The sequence below is a fragment of the Stegastes partitus genome, unplaced genomic scaffold (genome assembly GCF_000690725.1).
Source record: "Stegastes partitus isolate 25-593 unplaced genomic scaffold, Stegastes_partitus-1.0.2 Scaffold1498, whole genome shotgun sequence".
Lineage (NCBI taxonomy): Eukaryota > Metazoa > Chordata > Actinopteri > Pomacentridae > Stegastes > Stegastes partitus.
The window spans coordinates 139332-157826 of NW_007579229.1; the positions used below are offsets into that span (position 1 = coordinate 139332).

An 18495-nucleotide genomic window follows, 5' to 3' on the forward strand; every position below is an offset into this window, starting at 1 on the left:
CATCCAACAACCCAAGGAGCCTTACCACAGTCTAACCAAACTCCATTTGCTCAGCTGCTTCCTTCCCCTTCATTTCCTACATATCTATCCTTCTCATTAATGGGTTAACATATTAACTCACATCAAGCATCAATAGTATGTTTCCATCTCCATATCTCTGTGACCTGTCCAGGGTGTCTCCTGCCTTCGCCTTAAGTTGGCTGGAATAGGCTCTAGACTTCCTATCCAAATCTCTATGTTGTATCCTCACCAACAACTACAGACTCCCATACATTCTGCATCTTCTTGGTGATTTCTTTGTCGTCATCTCCCCATCCTCACCTCTATGCCTCAGGCTCTCAACCCTCACCAAAGCCTTTTGAGAATTTGGCGTTCCACTCTTCAAAGAGCAAACCTTGGGGCCGCACACCTCCATAGAGTTTTTAGGCATCATCCTCGATACTATCTCCTTTCAGGCATTTGTTTCCTCTGAGAAAATGCAGCACATCACTGCTACTTTCAAACTATCTCCTAACAGACAGATGCACAAAACTGCTGGCCCTTCTCGGCCACCTTAAATGTGCCATTCGTGTCATCCCCCAGGGGAACCATTCCTCTCCATCCCTTCTTTCCATGACAAGGTAATTCTAGGCAACTAATGCAAATTGAAAATGCAACATATGCAACACTTTGTCTTCCTCAAATGGCTTATCTTTCCTTCAACAATTACTCTATCACTCAACCCGAGGGCATCCAGCTCTTCACAGACACAGCTCCTTCCATAGACTTTGGCGGTTACTAAGGTGAAAGGTGGATTGCTTCTAAATGGTCCCCAGAATTCAGTTCTCTCAATTTTGAGTCAAGTTCCCCTTCAACCTCATTCTATGAGCTGTACTCCATTGTAATAGCCACCCTTCTTTGGGGGCACGAATGGTCAATGAAGTTCATACTTATTCACTCAGACAACAACGCAGTAGTAGACATAATAAATAAAGGTAGTGTCCATTCACTAGTAATTATGCAGTTCCTGTGCAGGTTCACATTAATCTCAGCCTAATACCAGTTCCTACTCTGTGCAGCTCATGCCCCCGGGCACCACAACTACATCACTGATTCACTGTCTTGCTTCTCATTTCAGAAATTCAGACTCTTGACTCCAGAGTCGGATTTCCATCCCGCTCCAGTTCCACCGTTTGTAGCCACCATATTCAATTAGCTCTGCAGTTGGCAAACCTATCAAATGCTTCACAGCAAGCCATCCTAGACAGCTTTGCCCCACCCACACTCTCATCCTACCTAACTGGCTGAAACTGCTTCAGGACATATCACGTAACCTACCATCTGCCTTTTCCCTCGCTAGACCTTGTGTCCATCTGCAATTTCATCACCCATGCCCATTCCACTTTAAAAATCCACTTCTCCACCATCCAAACCTACTTATCCGTAATCAACTTTTCCTTCAAACTAGTCACCACCAACCGCTGCCCCTCCATCTTTCATTCTCACATGTCAATGCTTCTTAAAGGTTTATAAAAACAGGAACCTGCCCACACCGCAAAGCGCTTGCCACTTACTTCCAACCTTCTCAGCCATTTCATTGTTACTCTACATTCAGGCTACTGTTTCCTTTCAGTTGATATAAACCTAGAGTCCATGTTCTTGATGGCTTTTTTTCCCCCGGCTTCCTAAGGTGCTCCAAATTTGCTCCAACAGCTTTCATGTACAACCCATCACTCCATCCCAGTCTGTCAGATGTCACGATCCACACTCCCAACTCGCTCACATTCACTCTCCGTGGAAGCAAAACTGACCAACTTGGAGCATCTTGTCACATCTACAGCTCCTGTTTAGACTCCTATCTCAGCCCATTTGAGCCACTGATCACACAGATTAATTCCACAAATGCTGTGAACACCTCAGCTCAAGAACCACTCTTCCTCACTGAAACCTATAAAATGGACACCAGGTTTTGGTTCAGCAAACATTTCAGATGAATTCTTTGCATCTCTGGTATAACCCCAGAACACTATTCAAGCCATTCCAACGGTGCAAGAGCAGGTTCCACAGCAGCCAGGCTGTTCATCTCCAACCAAATGATAAAAATTCTCAGTCACTGGTTTTCCCAAGTATACTGGTCTTACATCCGTAATAACCTTGATTATCTCCATCAAGCCCATGCTCAACTTGACTCCCTATAAACTCAAATTTTGGGGGTCGATAATAGGTTTGGGCAAACCATGATCTGAGACCCCCAAGTCCAAGTCTCCAATGTTCCATCACCCCAGAGCAGCCATCCAGACATTTATTTTTATTTTTTACTGCTGGTTAGCTATTACATTGGATGATTGTGTACAAAACCTCAGACATCTAAGTTAGAGTACTGAAAATCATTGATGTCCATTGAGACAACCCATATCAGAGGCTGTCTTTCCTCAAAAGTCCCACCCCTTAGTCTCTGAAATTAAAAACAAAAGTATTTGCTAATTATTTGTTCAAACTTATGAATAATCCTGCATATGACTGTCATGTAAACAGCAAGAAAAGTTTGTGTATGTATAGGCCTAGTCATGCTAAAGAAAGAAAGAAAAAAAGACGTAGGCTTATTTTGTTCTGTCAATATTTAACTGTGATCTTTAGTGAAGCCTGGATTGGGAGTGCAACACTTTTTTTGTCTACATTTTAAACTTGGGTATGTTTTGTTGTATCATTACAAACTAACATTTTTTGTTGTTGTTGTTGTTGTTGTTGTCGTAGTCAAAATTCACTTGTTTTTTGTATGTGCCTGTGATTCACTATTACCTTAAATCAAGCAGCTACCAGAATTCAGAAACAGAATAAATAAAAATTGTGACTATTAGAGACCGAAATGAAATCAGATGCAGACAGATTTACTTTTTTTTTTTTTTTTTTTTACAGCATTTACATGTTATATACAAAAACAAAACAAAAAAAACAAGCAAGCATGATGGGACCCATAAACTAATATTTTGTTGAACAACCCTTTGAGGCAATCACTGCAATCAAGTGTTTTCTGTAACTCCCAATCAGACCTCTGTACCTGTTGACAGGCATTTTGATTTTTGGCCCACTACTCATCAGCAAAGTGCTCTAATTTGTCCGGGACAGTTTTTTAAAATTTTAAATTATTCTTTCCAACCACAATTCAAAAGTAATGTCTTATTTCACTAACTTATAATTTAACAAATTTTTATTTATTATTAGTTATTTTTTCCCCAGTTTTTCATTAATGGAAGGGTATGAATAAATTTGATAAATAAATAAATAAATACTATATATATATATATGAGGGACTATTTTGCTTTTTCTTTAATGGAAGGGTATGAATAAATTTGAGAACGTATGTATAGAGAGTGGGGGCACTGAAATCAACGAGCAGAACAACCATTCCTGAGCCGCTACGTCATCAAACCGCTGCTGGAAATTGTGACGTTTAAAGTGTGCGACATGCCGGATAGAAACCAGCAGACGTTTGAGCCGTTATGATTGTGCATCAGCATGTTGTAGTTTAATGAGTGAATTTGTGGGACAGAATTCAATTTGTACATGTAGCTGTTACAAACTCGACTGTCAGTAGCTGTAGCCATTATTTTTTTACTTGAGGCTTTGGGCTAAAAATCCACAAATACAGCTTGTAGCTACGTAGCGTTAGCTTTATAAGCCACCGTTCCTGATCTTAACCACCGCCAGTTAACGGAGATTCTGGCAGCGGTTTAGTTTTCGTTTGTTTCCGAGTATGAGTTATGGATATGGTGGTGGAGGGGGAAGAAGAGGCAGGAGAGGAGGTCGCGGGTACAGAGATGGCAGCAGAGAAAGATGGGACAGAGGTGGGGGTGGTGGAGGAGGAGGAGGTGGAGGTTCAAGAGGACACAGTTCCGACTTTGATCAGGACCGAGATGGAGGTGGGCCAAGAACCCGTCCTCCTCCACACCTGAAGGGCCGTGAGATCGGTCTGTGGTACGCAAGATACGGAGCCGTGAGGAGGAAGCAAGCCGACAGGAGATCGGTATGGCCTGTGTTTGGGTGCATACTCTTGCACAGTGTGTTGCACAGGACAGGTCTGTCTGTGTCACTGCGGGGTTTCAGCCATATAGAAGCAGAGATCAGGGTCATCAGCACAGGCATGAGGAGCACTGAGGTTACCCATCACTAGGTCTGCCCTCTTAACGCAAATATCAACTGCAAAGTGTGCAGAGTCTGTTGATTTATTTATTTTTATGGGAAAATTGTTCAGACAACAGAGGTTGTGCACCCTGATCTGTGGGCAAAATCCTGCAGGCGGTGATCCATCCTGGTCTTTACACATCTCGTTTCTTCATGAATACTAAGTACACAGACTTGTTACTTCTTCAAGTTCTGCTCATAAAACTATTATTTCTGATAATGCTATTAGAGGTGCTCTTTATTTCAAATACAGTGACCTGTCTTCCATATAAACAATATGAGAAAACCTGCATTCGCTTCTTTAAAATGGGAATACGATGGGTACATAACTAGTTTAAACCTGTAAAGCTCACAAGAGCTATGTTTATTGCACATTTTGAAAGCCAAGTTACACATTTACTGTTGATAGATGGACTTTAAAGTGTCAAGAGATGCTATTGGGATCCAGGTGAATTTTTCAGTGGTATAAAGTTGGGCTGATTGAATTGGGAAAAATGTCTAATTGTGATTTTTCTGAAAGGTGTTGCGATTACAATTTGATTGTTATTTGTTTAAGGTCCAACTTTAGTTCCGTATTAGGGCTGCAAGTAACTATTCTTTTTATTAATAAATCTGTCCATTATTTTCTCAATTAACTGATTTGTTTTTTGGCCAATAAAATGTCAGAAAATGCTGATCAGTGTTTCATAAAGCTTAAGATGGCATCCTGAAAGGTCTTGAAAATAGAGACTTTTCTCTTTTAAAAAATCTCACATTATTTATTATTATTTATTTTAAATTAATATAAATTGTTTAAGTTTAGTTAGTTTAGTTTAATAATTTTACAGCTAATCCATAAATTGCTTGATTGCTCTAGTAAAAATGGTCTCATCAATAGGCACTCTTTCTTTGCATTTAGTTCTTCGGTTCTGCTCATAAATCTCTGTTCATGTTGATGATGCTATCAGAGGTGTTCTTTTTTTCAGGTGAAGTAATCTGTCTCTCTCATAATACTCAAAAGGTTTACCAGAACCAGTTTTGACCTGTAAAGCAAACCCACTCTTTTTAGTAGCTCAATTTAAAACTGACATTATCTGTGTATTGCTGATGCATGGATTTCACAGTTTCAGTTGGTTAAAAGTGGGAATCAGTTAAAATATTTTAATGATATTTATTATGGCTGAACAATGTGGGGAAGATGTCTAATTGTGATTTTTCTGACAGATATTGTGATTACGATTTGAGCTGTAATGTACTTTTCTAAAGTAAATCTTCAGTTGGGTATTTTATTTTTTTAAACACTTCAAACAAAAGGTTGAGCCTTATCACATGAGATACCATCAAAAACGGGACTGTCACACAAGGACGGTAGCATTCATTTGTAAAACCATTCATTTAAACCAACGGTTTAAAATTTGCTACTTAATGTTTATCCTAAATTGCAGCCTTGGTGATTTGCTAATTGCATTGTTTCAAATAATATTAACTGAAATTTGGTGAAGCACTGCTCCAAACCAAGCCTTGGTGTAACTCAGATTTAGGTACTGCAATATCATGGCTAAACTGTGTTCTTTCCATTTGTGTGCGCAGCGAGCAGTGGTCCAGATGGATGAGGCTAGAGAGGAGCACATCACCAAGCTGCTTAACTCAGTCCAGAATGACCAGCCTGGTCCACAGCGAGACAGCACGGATAGTAGAGCCTCTACATCTGACAGCTGGGGGACAGCTGCCAATAAAAGTGGTCACTGGTGAGAGCAGCTTGCAATGCTTTTGCATTTGTAACTTGCATAGTGTAGATTTTTTACAATGAAGAAAATGGGAAAGATACTGACGGTATGACTCTAATGAACATGTTTATGATCATTAGTTACTTTGACGGGGATATGCCCGAAGAGGAGAAGGTCAAATCTGAGGAAGAGGAAGAAGAAATTGGCTCAGGACGGAAGAAAGCAACTCACAAGTCACAACGGTAACTTGGCATGAAAATGAAACGCAAGCTATTAACCATGACTTGCTCCTATATTACAGTTCAGTATTTGATAGTGCTCCAGAGCACCCAGTGTTGCAGGTAATCCACTCGACTGTGCATATTAACCCCATTTCATGTGTTTGTCTAGTGACTTCTCTGCAGCTAAAGACGAGACTCCAGACAATTGGGATGAAGATGATCAGGAAGAGGAGGAGAAAGAGAAGCTTATAAGAAAAGACAGGGATCTGGAGTACTTGTTTCAGGAAGTAGTGAGAGACAGATCACTGGATGATGACTTGAAGAGAGATCTGCAGAGCAAGACATCAAATCCAAAGTACAGAGAAATGTTGGTGAGTGTTTTGATGAGTGTAAAGCTTGATATAAACAGCAGCAGCTTACTAAAGTAGTGACTCGGGTGCATTTCCTAGACAAGTCATTACGTTGAATGAAATTGTGGTATCATATGCCTACAAATGTCAACTAGTCTAGTGCACTATACTTCTGTTGTTTTACAACATATTACAACAAACAAATAATTGGAGACAATTCAGTGGAGAGCTACTGAGTCTTAATAAATAATTTGGTTTGCAAGAATGTTGCTATGAAGGTTACTCTGGGATTCACAGGTTAAAAGATGTTTCTTTTTGTTCGAGTTCGTTAGAACCAAGCAATACCAAAAGTAGCTTGAATAATTTATGTGCAAAATATTGTGAAATATTTTTAAAAAAAATCACTTAGACCAGATTATTCTCTCAAGGTATTGCCGTGTCTTATTATTTTACAAACCAAACTTTGCAAAATTACTGAGTCATAGCTGAGCCATTAAGCAGAATCAATAATCACCTGTAGTTATTAGAATTAGGTAGATTTTTGAATGTGCGAAAGCTGTACTTATAATTAAATTATAAGGCAAGAAAGCAGCGGCTTGTGATGTTGACGATTTTATTTGGTGTTTGTTCTTTTTGTCTTCAGAAATTCAGGGAAAAACTGCCATCCTACGGGAAAAAAGAGGCAAGTTTATTTCATATGCTTTAAAAACAAATACATGATTCCCTATTATGAACCACATCTTTTCTGCTTAAACTGAATTTCTTTTTTTTGTTTCTTTATTTTACTGTCATTTACCATCACCCTTGTCCTCCTCTTTGTCTCCTAAATCCTTCCTCTTACTCTCTCTTACCTCCATGATTTCTTCCACAGGAGCTGGTGGAGCTGATCAACTCCAACCGTGTTCTAGTGGTGAGTGGGGAGACCGGGTGTGGAAAGACCACTCAGGTCACTCAGTTCATCCTCGATGACCACATCAACAGAGGCACGGGCTCGACGTGCCGCGTGGTCTGTACGCAGCCTCGTCGCATCAGTGCCATCTCGGTACGTACTCTGCCGGCCTGACTGTGTTGTCGGTTGTTGTATGCCGACTGATGTAGTTGTGTGATATCGTGTGTATGTTTATTTTCTGCATCAGCATGTAGATATTATTTTGTTTTCTTTTCCAATGGAGGTGCAACTAATTACTTCTTGCGTCTGTGTCTGCTTCCTCTCAGGTAGCAGAGCGTGTAGCAGCAGAAAGAGCAGAAAGTGTAGGGAATGGAAATTCTTGTGGTTACCAAATCCGCCTGCAGAGGTAAGGAGGTCTTTTCGAACATCTGCTGATGCATGAAGTGGAAGTACTATATGTTTAATTAGCACTCAGCAATCAGTTTCGTGGTTAAGGAACCCAAAGAGACTGCTTGTGTTTGAAAATCTGATTTCAGCGTTAGGAATGTTACAGCTGACTTGGTGGAGAGGAGAGACTCGTTTGTTTGGGTTTCTGGTAAGGTGGTTGCAGCTGGCACAGAAACCATTTCATTTCCTTCCCTAAATTTTGCCTTTCTTAGTCTGCCTCCTTGTCTGGACTTGGTGTTTACAAGGATGGAAAAAACAACTCAGCCTTTGTGGTTTAGAACGAAGTTGATAAGAAGTCGGCTGGTGCTGTCAGACAGATTCGGACAAGTTGCAGTTAGCAGTTTTCTCACGGTTTTAATGAAAGCTTATGTTGAAGCTGAAATGCGTGTAAAGAGATTAAATACTCAGCTTCATGGACACAGATGTTCCATGTGGCATGTACCTTGTGTTATGTTTAGTACTGAGTTATTGTAAAGTGTATACGCCTGATCCATATTACTGCTGAGACTGTATCTGGTTGTCAGAAGGACTTTCTCAATCAAAAAGGGAAACATATGGGATGAATGAATACCACGTGAAATTATTTTTGGCGAAGAAGAGATACAAGCATTAGAGGATGGGAATAGTGATTTTTACGGGCACACACAGGAATACATTGACAACGCTTGGCAGAAAAGCATTTTAGTCGTATGCAGACTGAGCGAGTAGAGAGCTATAGGAGATCAGAGGGTTCAGCAATCTGAATTGAATTATATACAATAGAGTATGGAGTAAGTGGGAGAATGAGACACAAGCAGTCAGAGAGGAGAAAAATAAGCAAGTCGGGCATAATATGAAGGGAGACAGATGAAGGGGATTAGAAGTAGAAGGATGGGTCAAAAAAAAAAGATTACTGTCAAAGAAATAGGACAGATAACAAGGTGCTAGAATGAATTTGAACATTTTCTAAATCTTTCCGTGGGGTGTTTATTTTTTTACTTTAGTTCCTTCAAGTTACTGTCGTTATGATTCATAGCCGGCCTCAAAAGAGAGAGAAAAAAAACAATAACTAAAGCAATATTTTTGCATCAAAGAACTTAAATAAAATCTAGACAGTTTGGAAAGGAGCCTTGTTCATGCGGTCGTGCTGTTGCTTCCCACCGATGCTGTCGCTGATTAGACCGCGTGTGTCTCTCAGTGGGTTTATGCAAAGCCTGCTTTGTTAAACTACTAATGATGCACCAGCTCCCTCCACATAGCATCTAAAAAAACCGAGTGAAAATTGGCCAGCATGCATCTAATCTTTGCCATCTTCAGCTTTATTTGCAGGGGAGCGGGGGTATTAGTCTTCACAGTTCAATGATAGCAGACAGTAAGTGAATTAGTGGGCTTTATTTTTGATGGGTTGTTATAATGAACACGAGATGTAGCCACTGTGGATCCATCCGATGGTTTGCGGAAGCCACAAGGTTAGAATTTGACCCACACCAAAGCAGTTGTAATAAACAAGTGGTGAAACTGACTCAGAACTTGACAAGGTAGCCACGCCCTAAAGCATGCCCCGCTTTCCGATCTATTTTACTCTAAATGGGACCACGAGTTACAAAATTAACATCATGCTGTGTTGAAGGAGGTTTAAAACTAGCAATCGAGACCATGAACTCATTGGAAAATGTTTACTGAGGAAAAAAAAAAGAATGAGAAATATGTATTCTCTCATAGACTTCAATAACAAAACTTCTTTTTGCAAGTGGAGGTGTCGCCCCCTGCTGTCCATTAGGAGAAAAAATGGAGTTTTAAGGCACATCAACTTCACTTTTCAGACCTGGGGGCTGCATCCATCTCTTATAAGCACTCTTTGTTCATAATGTTTTTTACAGCAATTCAATTTCTTACCGTCTTAAATCGGCAGATATATTGGACAATGTATTTGCATTTGGGGAGCAATGCCTCATTGTAGCCTCTGTTGGCCTCCTCAACTGAACTGATACGTAATTACACCTAATAAGATTACTGGCCTCGGTCAAGTTAATTACGCCGCTACCCAACGACAGGTACCTGGAACTCCTTGGGAAATGCGAGGTTGGGTTATCAACTAGGTAAAGCTGGCAGACCCTGAAAGCTCAGTGTGTGTGTGAGAGAACTATCGAATAACCACACAGCAAACTTGTCGTTGGATATTATTGCAGTTTTGAAATCAGTGTGTGGTGCTGTGCAGAGAGTGTCAGGAGTGTTAACAGAGACCCAGCAGCTCCTATTTGTCCTGAGGCAACTCAGGGCCTGGCCTGTGGCAAACTGGTCCTTTAGTAACTTATTTAAATGTTTTAAGCCTGCTATATGTGGTGAAGTGGGATGCTGTTATCACTCTACGGTGCCATTTAGAGGACCAAGCTTTATCCATCCATATGTATGTTGTATTTATGATTTATATAATTGCTATTGGTAGTCTGGACTACGTTTAACAGTCTATTAAACTCACTTTTTCTCTCACCTCCTCGGTTGTTTCCGTTGTGTGTTGATTTTGCGAAATACTTTGTCATTCCGCTCCAGACTTTTCTTGCTTCATAAACAATTTATTTCGGTGTTATTTCTCTTGAGATTAGTCTAAGTTCTTTTTGAAATATCACTCATGCATCAATTATACACCAAAGCCTTTAATGAGGTTCAGTTGTCAGTGATGCATTTTTCAGATGTCATGAAAAAAGGCAGTTTCTACTTTTTTATTTTTTTCTTTTTTAATAAATGAGAAGCCATTTTATGCTTCACTGGACAAACATTTTATTACTGGTTAATACTTAGGTAAAGTATGATATAAAGCTAGTGCACACACAAGTCCGCCAATTACATTACTTATTAGTTAGCAGCTGCAGTATCAGCGATGTTTTATAGCAACATTAATCCTGGCTTTATGTGCACTTTCATGTACAGGCGGAGAAGATATTGCTTCTATAAAATATTGTTTGAATGCAGGAAAATGATCAGAGAAACCCAGGACTTATTTTTGCAACTTTACTTTGTGTCATTTCGGAAATTGTAACGTCTGTTTTTTTTCTATGTTTTTCTCCTCCTATTTCACAGCCGGTTACCACGGAGACAAGGTTCGGTCCTGTACTGTACAACAGGCATTATTCTTCAGTGGCTTCGCTCAGATGTGTGAGTCTGCTTCCATTCCTGCTTTCTCATCCTCATCACTTGCTATCGGTGCATTTCTTCTCTGCTCTCCTTCCCTGTCCGTCCATTCCAGCCGCCCTTCCTTTTGTGTCACTCGGTCTTGTCCCAGTTGATTTGTGGTCGACTCTACTGTCTGTGGAAGATTCATTTGTATGGGCCGCCATTCTCATAGGCAGAGAAATGAAGACACACATACACACACAGCTTCTGTTGACTCATCCCTGCATGCTCATCCTTGCATTCTGAATGTCTTTAGAAAAAAAGAAAAAAAGAAAAAGCCACGGACTAAGTGAGAGTGCCAGCTTTGCCTTGTTGTCTTGCTTCCATGCTCTTTCAGAATTGGCACGACTCTAGTGAGTCATTTTAGGACTACAGTTGACTGACAAAATGCTGCAACTTTTTGGCATTAAGTAAACTGGCACTGCAACTGACGAACAAGTTGATAGTCTGTATGGACAGCAGCTATGTTGCACACTTTTTTTTTTTTATAATGGACCTTGGAAATATCTCAGATGACATTTGTAGGAAGAGAGAAAAAGGCAGTTTTGGCCAAATATTCAAATCATTCAGTTTCGTGGCGAATCTCTACAGACAGAAACAGGCAGCTGCAATTTGAACCAAGTAATGTAAAATAAATCTCCACTTACATTTCACGGTTCAGGAAATATGCAGCAAAACGTGTGGACAAAACCAACTGTTTGGCAAACAGAACTCATCTTCTTTGCATTGGTAGGAAGCAGTTAGAACAGCTCCTTCACCTGAAATCAACAACCAACTTAAACGTTTTTTGTTTTTTTGTCAGATTGTTGTCCAGTGTGAGTCACCTCGTGTTGGATGAAATCCACGAGAGGAACCTGCAGTCAGATGTTTTGCTCGTCATCGTAAAGGACTTGCTCAAACTACGGGACGACCTCAAGGTCATCCTCATGAGTGCCACGCTCAACGCAGAGAAGTTCTCTAAATATTTTGGTATGCAACCCACCAAATTGTGTTCTGCTGAAATGTTGCAGGAAATAGGGTTGAATGTTTGACATCTGCCCCTGTCTTCATGTCATTCTTCCTGTAGACAACTGTCCAATGATCCACATCCCTGGTTTGACGTTCCCAGTGGAAGAGTTCCTACTTGAGGATATAGTGGAGATGACCAGGTAGCCAAAACACACATTTACAAAGAGAGTCACACCCCCTAACATGCACAGATACAAATACAAATGAAATAACAGCATCGCTTTTAGTTAAATGTGATCTTATAGTAAGTGGTTGATGTCTCTCTGCCAGGTATCGCCCCCAGAATCAGGACCGTCGCCCTTCGTGGAAGAGAGGCTTTTGGCAGGGACGCAACTCCAGACCTGAGAAGGAGGAAAAGGAGGCTGAATACAAGGAGAGCTGGCCTTGTTATGCACGCACACTGAAGGGCAGGTGAGTTGGTGAGAACCGCAGGGTAGGTGAATCGGCAGAGCAGCTGCCAGGTTGATAAATGTGTTGTTTAGGTGGGAAATGGGAGGATTTGGCTTTGTGACATTCGCGCTTTTAAATAAATACAACACTTTTTTTCTTTTTAAGTTTGTGCTTCAAGTTGAGCACTGCATGTATAAAGACTGAATTACAGAGTGTTCCAGTTTTTTGTTTTTTTTTTGCCTGCAAAGTGTTTACAGAAAAGGATGAGTGCTTTGGAACACCTGACTGTCTGCTAGACGTCTCATGTAAACACTGATTCATATGTCTGCATTTCAAAGTGGCACCAACACCACAGGCAGCTGCAAGGTCTCCTAAAGTATGAAAAAAGGCAATGTTGTATTTACATGCTCCTCTTTAAAAACCGAAACCGTAGATGACTTGCTTTTACCGCCTCTGAAGGTGCGGCGCAGTTTTCTCCCTCGTAACTGCCTCGACATTTTTTAAGAGGCCACTTGAGATGTCAAGCTCTTCTCAACAGACATTCTTCTTCATTTAGTGTTACTGTTTGGAAGGCAGTCTCTTTTCTTTACTGACATTATTACTGCTCTGTCTCACAAAGTAAACACAAGACAATGTAAACTTGATTGCTTCTGCTTTTCTGTACCCGCAGGAATGTGTTGCATTCTAACATTGCCAGAATGCCCAGACTATGAACTGTAGATTGATGAATGTGCCGACACTGTATTCAGGAACAGTCAGTGCTTGATGCTCAAGTGTTATTCAGGTTCAAGTGGCACAAGAATATATTTTCATTTATGTTTGAAAAAATAATCGAAAATCATATATGGAGAAATAGTTGTGACCTGCCGTGGACTACATCCTACCCAGCTTGTAATCAAATGGAAATTTAGTTTGCACCGAACACTGACTGGGAATCGGTACACCTGCAAAATGACATCAGCTTCAAAAGAATACACCCATTTAGTTTTGAGGTCATTAAACATTAAACCACCTGCCTAATATTGTTTAGGCCCACCTTGTGCTGCCAAAACATCTCTGACCTGCCGGCCCATGGTAGCGGGACCTTTGAGGATGTTGTGTGGTGTCTGGCACCTAAATGTTGGCAGCAGATCCTTTGGATTCTGTGGGTTACAGGGTGGAGCCTCCGTGTATCAGGCTTGTTCCTGGGCTCAATCAGACTGGAATATGGGGTGTTTGGAGCATCAACATTTCAGGGTTCTTTGTCGTGTTGCTTTGAGCCGTTCGTGATCACTTTTTTGTGGTGGCGAGGCACATTATTCTTCTGGGGGAGGCTGTTGGTGTGCAGCAATTTGTAAATGGGTGATACATGTCAAAGTAGCATCCACTTGAATATCAGAACCCAAGATTTCCCAGCAGAGCATGACATTTGAACAAGATGATCAATGTTAGACGCTTCACTATGTTGTAGCAGATTAGTGTATGTAACCTTCTTTCATTCTTATTATACATAATATAATATTATATATACACTATAATATTTGCGGAAGAGACTTTACATCTTTTAAAGGTTTTATACCTAGATATATATTTTTTCAGGACAAAAAGAGCAAAGAAAACAATTGTTATTACCATGTTATGACTTACAGTACAGTACAGTTAAACAAACCAACTATACCTATCAAGTCTGAGACAAAACTGTTTAGTATTTTTGTCCACAATACATATTCAGTGTCATACAGAGCTTGATTGATACATTAATTACACAACATGTGGAGAAAACATAAGCAAATGTCTGCAAATACATAATATTCACAGCTGTGACAGCGCAAGTGACAAGTGAGGAAACAGCAGGAACAGCTTTGTTGCCATTTTGAGTGATGGGAGATGGAAGGTTTTTTAATCAATTGTGTATTCCCTATCTTTTACAGGTACTCTGACAACACCATCGAGGCACTGGAGACGTTAGACAGTGATGAGAAAATTGATCTGGAGCTCATCCTGGCACTGATCCGTCACATTGTGCTCAATGAAGAGGTGAGTGTAGCCTCCGTTTTCAGTGCAGCCAAGCGAAATTGTCGAAGTTTTCTGTCTTAATTTTTTTATTTTTTACATTTTTTTTGAGAAAGTGGCATCGCAGGTAGCCTGGTTGGTGTCTAACCTATAAGCGAGAGTGAGAATAATGTAAGATTTGTGTTCTTGGAGATGTAAAAGCTTTTAACATTTTCATCATAAGCAAACAGAGCGAGCAGTGGTGCATATGGAAGATGGTTAGAGACTGAATACGCTTACGCTTACAAAAGGAGAGAATTACAGTACATTCCTAGGTAGAGCAGATGGAAGGAACAGGAGGGCCAGCTTCCAAACACAGAGTGACATTAGATCAGAGGAAATAACACTCATCCTGGCAGCAGATCTGTGCTAATGAGTGATCGAACAGATGCTCTCTCACCGCACATCCATTCCCCTTTTTCTTTTCCCAATTCTTCTTAAGTTTCCTCATTTCTATGTCATTTCGCTGCTTATTCCAGTCTTTGGTCATGCTAATTACGATGTCAACTAAGTTAAATGAAAGATCAAAGTATTCTTTTGTTGTCAGTTTTTGCAGGATGTTTCTTGTATTTTTTTTTTCCTGACAAGTGTCAACATGTGTGACCTGCACATTAGAGCACAATATCACAAACAACACCAGTCAGCGCAACCTGTTGTCACCATTCAGGGAAGAATGCTGGAGGTGAGGATAAGTTCGTACATGAAGCTTTAGAAGTGAACGAAGCAAAGTGGAATTGACACATTTGCTCTCACTGTGCCATTCCAAGTGAAGTGGAACTAGTTTGACTTATTTATGATAGTTTGTGAAAAATATATACAAGAGGGGAAGGAGAAGGAAAAAGTCAGGCCTAGAATGTGGAGTGACTAATGCAGATAGACAGAATAATTATCCTCTCCCATATGAAGCCGTATCTCCATCAGTCACGGCCACACTGAGCCAGTCGACCAGCTGATTTGCCGTGGCATTGTCAAACGGCTGAGAGGGAGCCGGCTGATTCGCCATGACGGCGTTCTGAACCGAGGATGTGGGCCGTCTGCCAGGCTTTCGACTGTGATGATTGGTTAATTATGTCGCAGGGGTCTGTGATTAGACACCTAGGGGGTTGACATGTAGGCATTCATTAATGCCTGCTGGGTGCTGCTATGAATGTGTGTGGGTTGGTGTTTATATTGCCAGATAGTGGGCCAACAGCACAGAGCTTACTGTACTGTTACTTAATTTTCAGATAGAATTAATCAGAGCCTCCTTCTGTACTACATGTGTCTAATGATGCATTTCTATCAGGTTGTAACAAGACACACTGCGGGCATCTCTCTCCTCCTCTCACTTTCACACATGCACAGACATTAACACACACATATGCAGTCCCAAGTGGTTAAGCACTGCTAATAATAATTAGCTTTAATTAAAAAGCAAGGGTGCTCAGGGGCCAGAGCCTACTTTTTATGTCTGAACTTCATCTTCCCTTCATATCTCTCAGGAAATAAATAAATAGAGTTCTTTTTAAAGAGTGGATTATTTTATATCAGCATAATTGTATCCTGAGAATATTTTTTGTTTAAATTTAGGTCTTTAATATGGGGAGATAGTTTCCCAGAATCTCTGCTCAGGTCTCAGAAGTTTAGAGCTTCCTGAACTATTATTTGTCTTGAGTTGATATCTGTGACAGTAACAACATTATTAAAGTCAAATTTGGCTTATTTATGTCTCTCCTTCCCAGCACGGTGCACAAAGCATTGTGTTTAGATGCTGCCAAGGGCTGCATCGTATAAAACTACCTCCATGAGTATGTAATAAACGGGAGCCTTTATATTCATGTCAACTGTTTTTCACAGGAAAATCAAGTTTTTATGGTTTTAACTTGTCCATATGGTGTGTTTTTTTTATGATAGAGGACATATTCTGACCAAATAAACATTTGCAAACTACAGTGTACCAACACCCGAGTCAAAAATACAGATTCAGACTTTTCAGGGTTTCATGTGTGTAACAAACCTAAGGAGCCAATCCCATCAACTTTTGGAGTGGGACCTTTCTGAATCATTATTCTTTTTCAGAGTTGGTTTATAGTTCAAACATGTATGCCTGAGTTACTCCATAGAGTAACTTCATAGATCAGTAACGACAACAGTGTAAAGTTGCACCTAAGCTATCGTCATAGGAAAAGCTTATAAATATGCAGCCTTGGTACACAGAGATACACGTGTAGGGGCTTTATCAGTCAACCAGAGAGAGACTTTAAGATTCCCTGATTTTGTGAGTAGTTAGTAATTGTAGAGCTGGGTATCGAACCTCACTTCACTTTGAGTAATCATCAAAATGCATTAAAAAGTGCCCAAAAAACTTTGTTGGGTTCTCTTTATTTATTTTTTGATCAGACATTTCCTGCCCAAAGTTCTGTAATAAAGAAACTTAGACAGTATTTTATTTGGGTAAAGTTTTTGACAAGCTGCTTGTATTAAGACAGTATATAACACTAATGTTCAGACATTTGGCACTTTATTCTGTGAAAAGTTTTATAGAAAAACATAGTTTATTTGTTTTGTGCATCTGATAATGTGGATGTCTGCTCTGGTAGTTGACAGTGAGTTAAACAAATTGTAGTATTATTCTTTGTGTTAGTCTCTGTCTTGCTCTTTTGTTGTACAGTAAGTGAATCGCTCAAGGTTTGTTTGTTTATTTTACATTGTGCCATTGCGCTGTGTGTGGTATTGGTTTTGTTGTGTCGCGTACAGACACTGAATGTACATTGAGTGATCAGCCATCTGCAGCAGGACTGTAACTAAGAATAATTTCCATCGTTGATTAATCTGACATTTATTTTCTTGATTAAATGACTCATTGTTTAGTCAATAATATGTAAAAAGAAAAAAAAATGCTGAAAAATGTCAATCAGTGTTTCGTGTAGTCCAAAAAGATGCCTGATTGTTTGGTTCTCAATACTCAAAGATTTAATTCATTGTTGTGGAGGAGTAAATAAACTGTTAAACACCCAATTTAGGAAGCTGGATTCAAAGAAGTTTTTTTGTTTTGTTTTGTTTCTTAAAGAATAACACATTTACCAAATACCAGAATAGTTGACAACTGATTGATCAATCCCTTAATCAGTGCAGCTCTAATGTGAACCTTAACAACTGAATGTGCAGAGCTTTGCTCACGTTGGAATACTGAGTCTGTTATTCTGCTGCTGTTTTCTAAGTAAGTCAGCATTTGTGTGTCTATATTTCCCAAGTGACTAAGTGCTTTTCTTCTTTTTTTTTTTTTTGTTCTTTGCTGCTGTGAGAGAATCAAGAGTATCCCTCTGCTAATGTGAAGTAGAGGCTGCCCTGTAGTGCAAAGATGTTATTGTCATAATGATGTAGGCAGAAGTGCCAAGGCCCATTGTATGGCTGAATGTGGAGGTTGGGAGCTCAGGGCAAGCTATCTCTGTCTGACTCGGTTCCTCTGAGGACACGGGCACCTCGTTCACTTGGCTCAGTTGTGCTGTAATGCTTGTTTGTTTCTGTTGGCAGTTTGTTTTTTGCATTTTTTTTTTTTTTGTTCCTACTGAATCCCTGCTGTTTTTTGTTTTTTTTGTCTATCTTTCGGCTGTGTTCACACTGTTGTGTCGTGTCTTTGTCAGGAAGGAGCGATCTTGGTCTTCTTGCCTGGTTGGGACAACATCAGCACTCTCAATGATTTGCTCACGGCTCAGCAGATGTTCAGATCAGGTATGCACACGGCAACATACATCCAGGATACGAGACGTTGAAGTGCATGATAGTATTATAATGCAGAATGACGTGTTTGCAAATGCTATTCTGCTGAACGGTGGAGGTTCCTGTGCTCACCTTAAATCTGAGTTTAAGGAGACCATGTATGCGCTCAAGCAGGGTAGTGTGAATACTGATTCTGGACAAATATATAACTTGCAAAAATGTGTAGAGCTAAAATGATTAATCATTTAGTTGTTTGGCAGAAAGGTTTTAGAAAATTGTGATAGGAGTATTCACTATTATAAGTCACTTTGGAGACCTAGCATTTAGTCAAATGTGGAGAAAGTGAAACCTTGAACAAGTGCCTATGAGATGATAATGAACCTGTGGATCCTTTTTGGGCGCTTTGTGAAAGAAACATATCAAAGTATTATTTTGCCATGCAG

General features: G+C 40.0%; 1 protein-coding gene across 1 annotated transcript in view; it reads left to right on the forward strand.

Moving 5' to 3' along the window:
• The first annotated feature begins 3473 nt into the window (after positions 1–3473).
• dhx36 (DEAH (Asp-Glu-Ala-His) box polypeptide 36) overlaps positions 3474–18495 on the forward strand; it is a 24604-nt gene continuing 9582 nt past the window's right edge. Inside the window, exons 1-13 of the mRNA XM_008300096.1 lie at positions 3474–4003; positions 5731–5888; positions 6008–6109; positions 6258–6459; positions 7082–7120; positions 7310–7480; positions 7654–7733; positions 10832–10906; positions 11727–11893; positions 11991–12072; positions 12203–12343; positions 14233–14338; positions 17977–18064. Coding sequence (XP_008298318.1) covers positions 3734–4003; positions 5731–5888; positions 6008–6109; positions 6258–6459; positions 7082–7120; positions 7310–7480; positions 7654–7733; positions 10832–10906; positions 11727–11893; positions 11991–12072; positions 12203–12343; positions 14233–14338; positions 17977–18064 — 1681 coding nt within the window. The 5' untranslated portion in view covers positions 3474–3733. The remainder of the gene's footprint in view (positions 4004–5730; positions 5889–6007; positions 6110–6257; positions 6460–7081; positions 7121–7309; positions 7481–7653; positions 7734–10831; positions 10907–11726; positions 11894–11990; positions 12073–12202; positions 12344–14232; positions 14339–17976; positions 18065–18495) is intronic.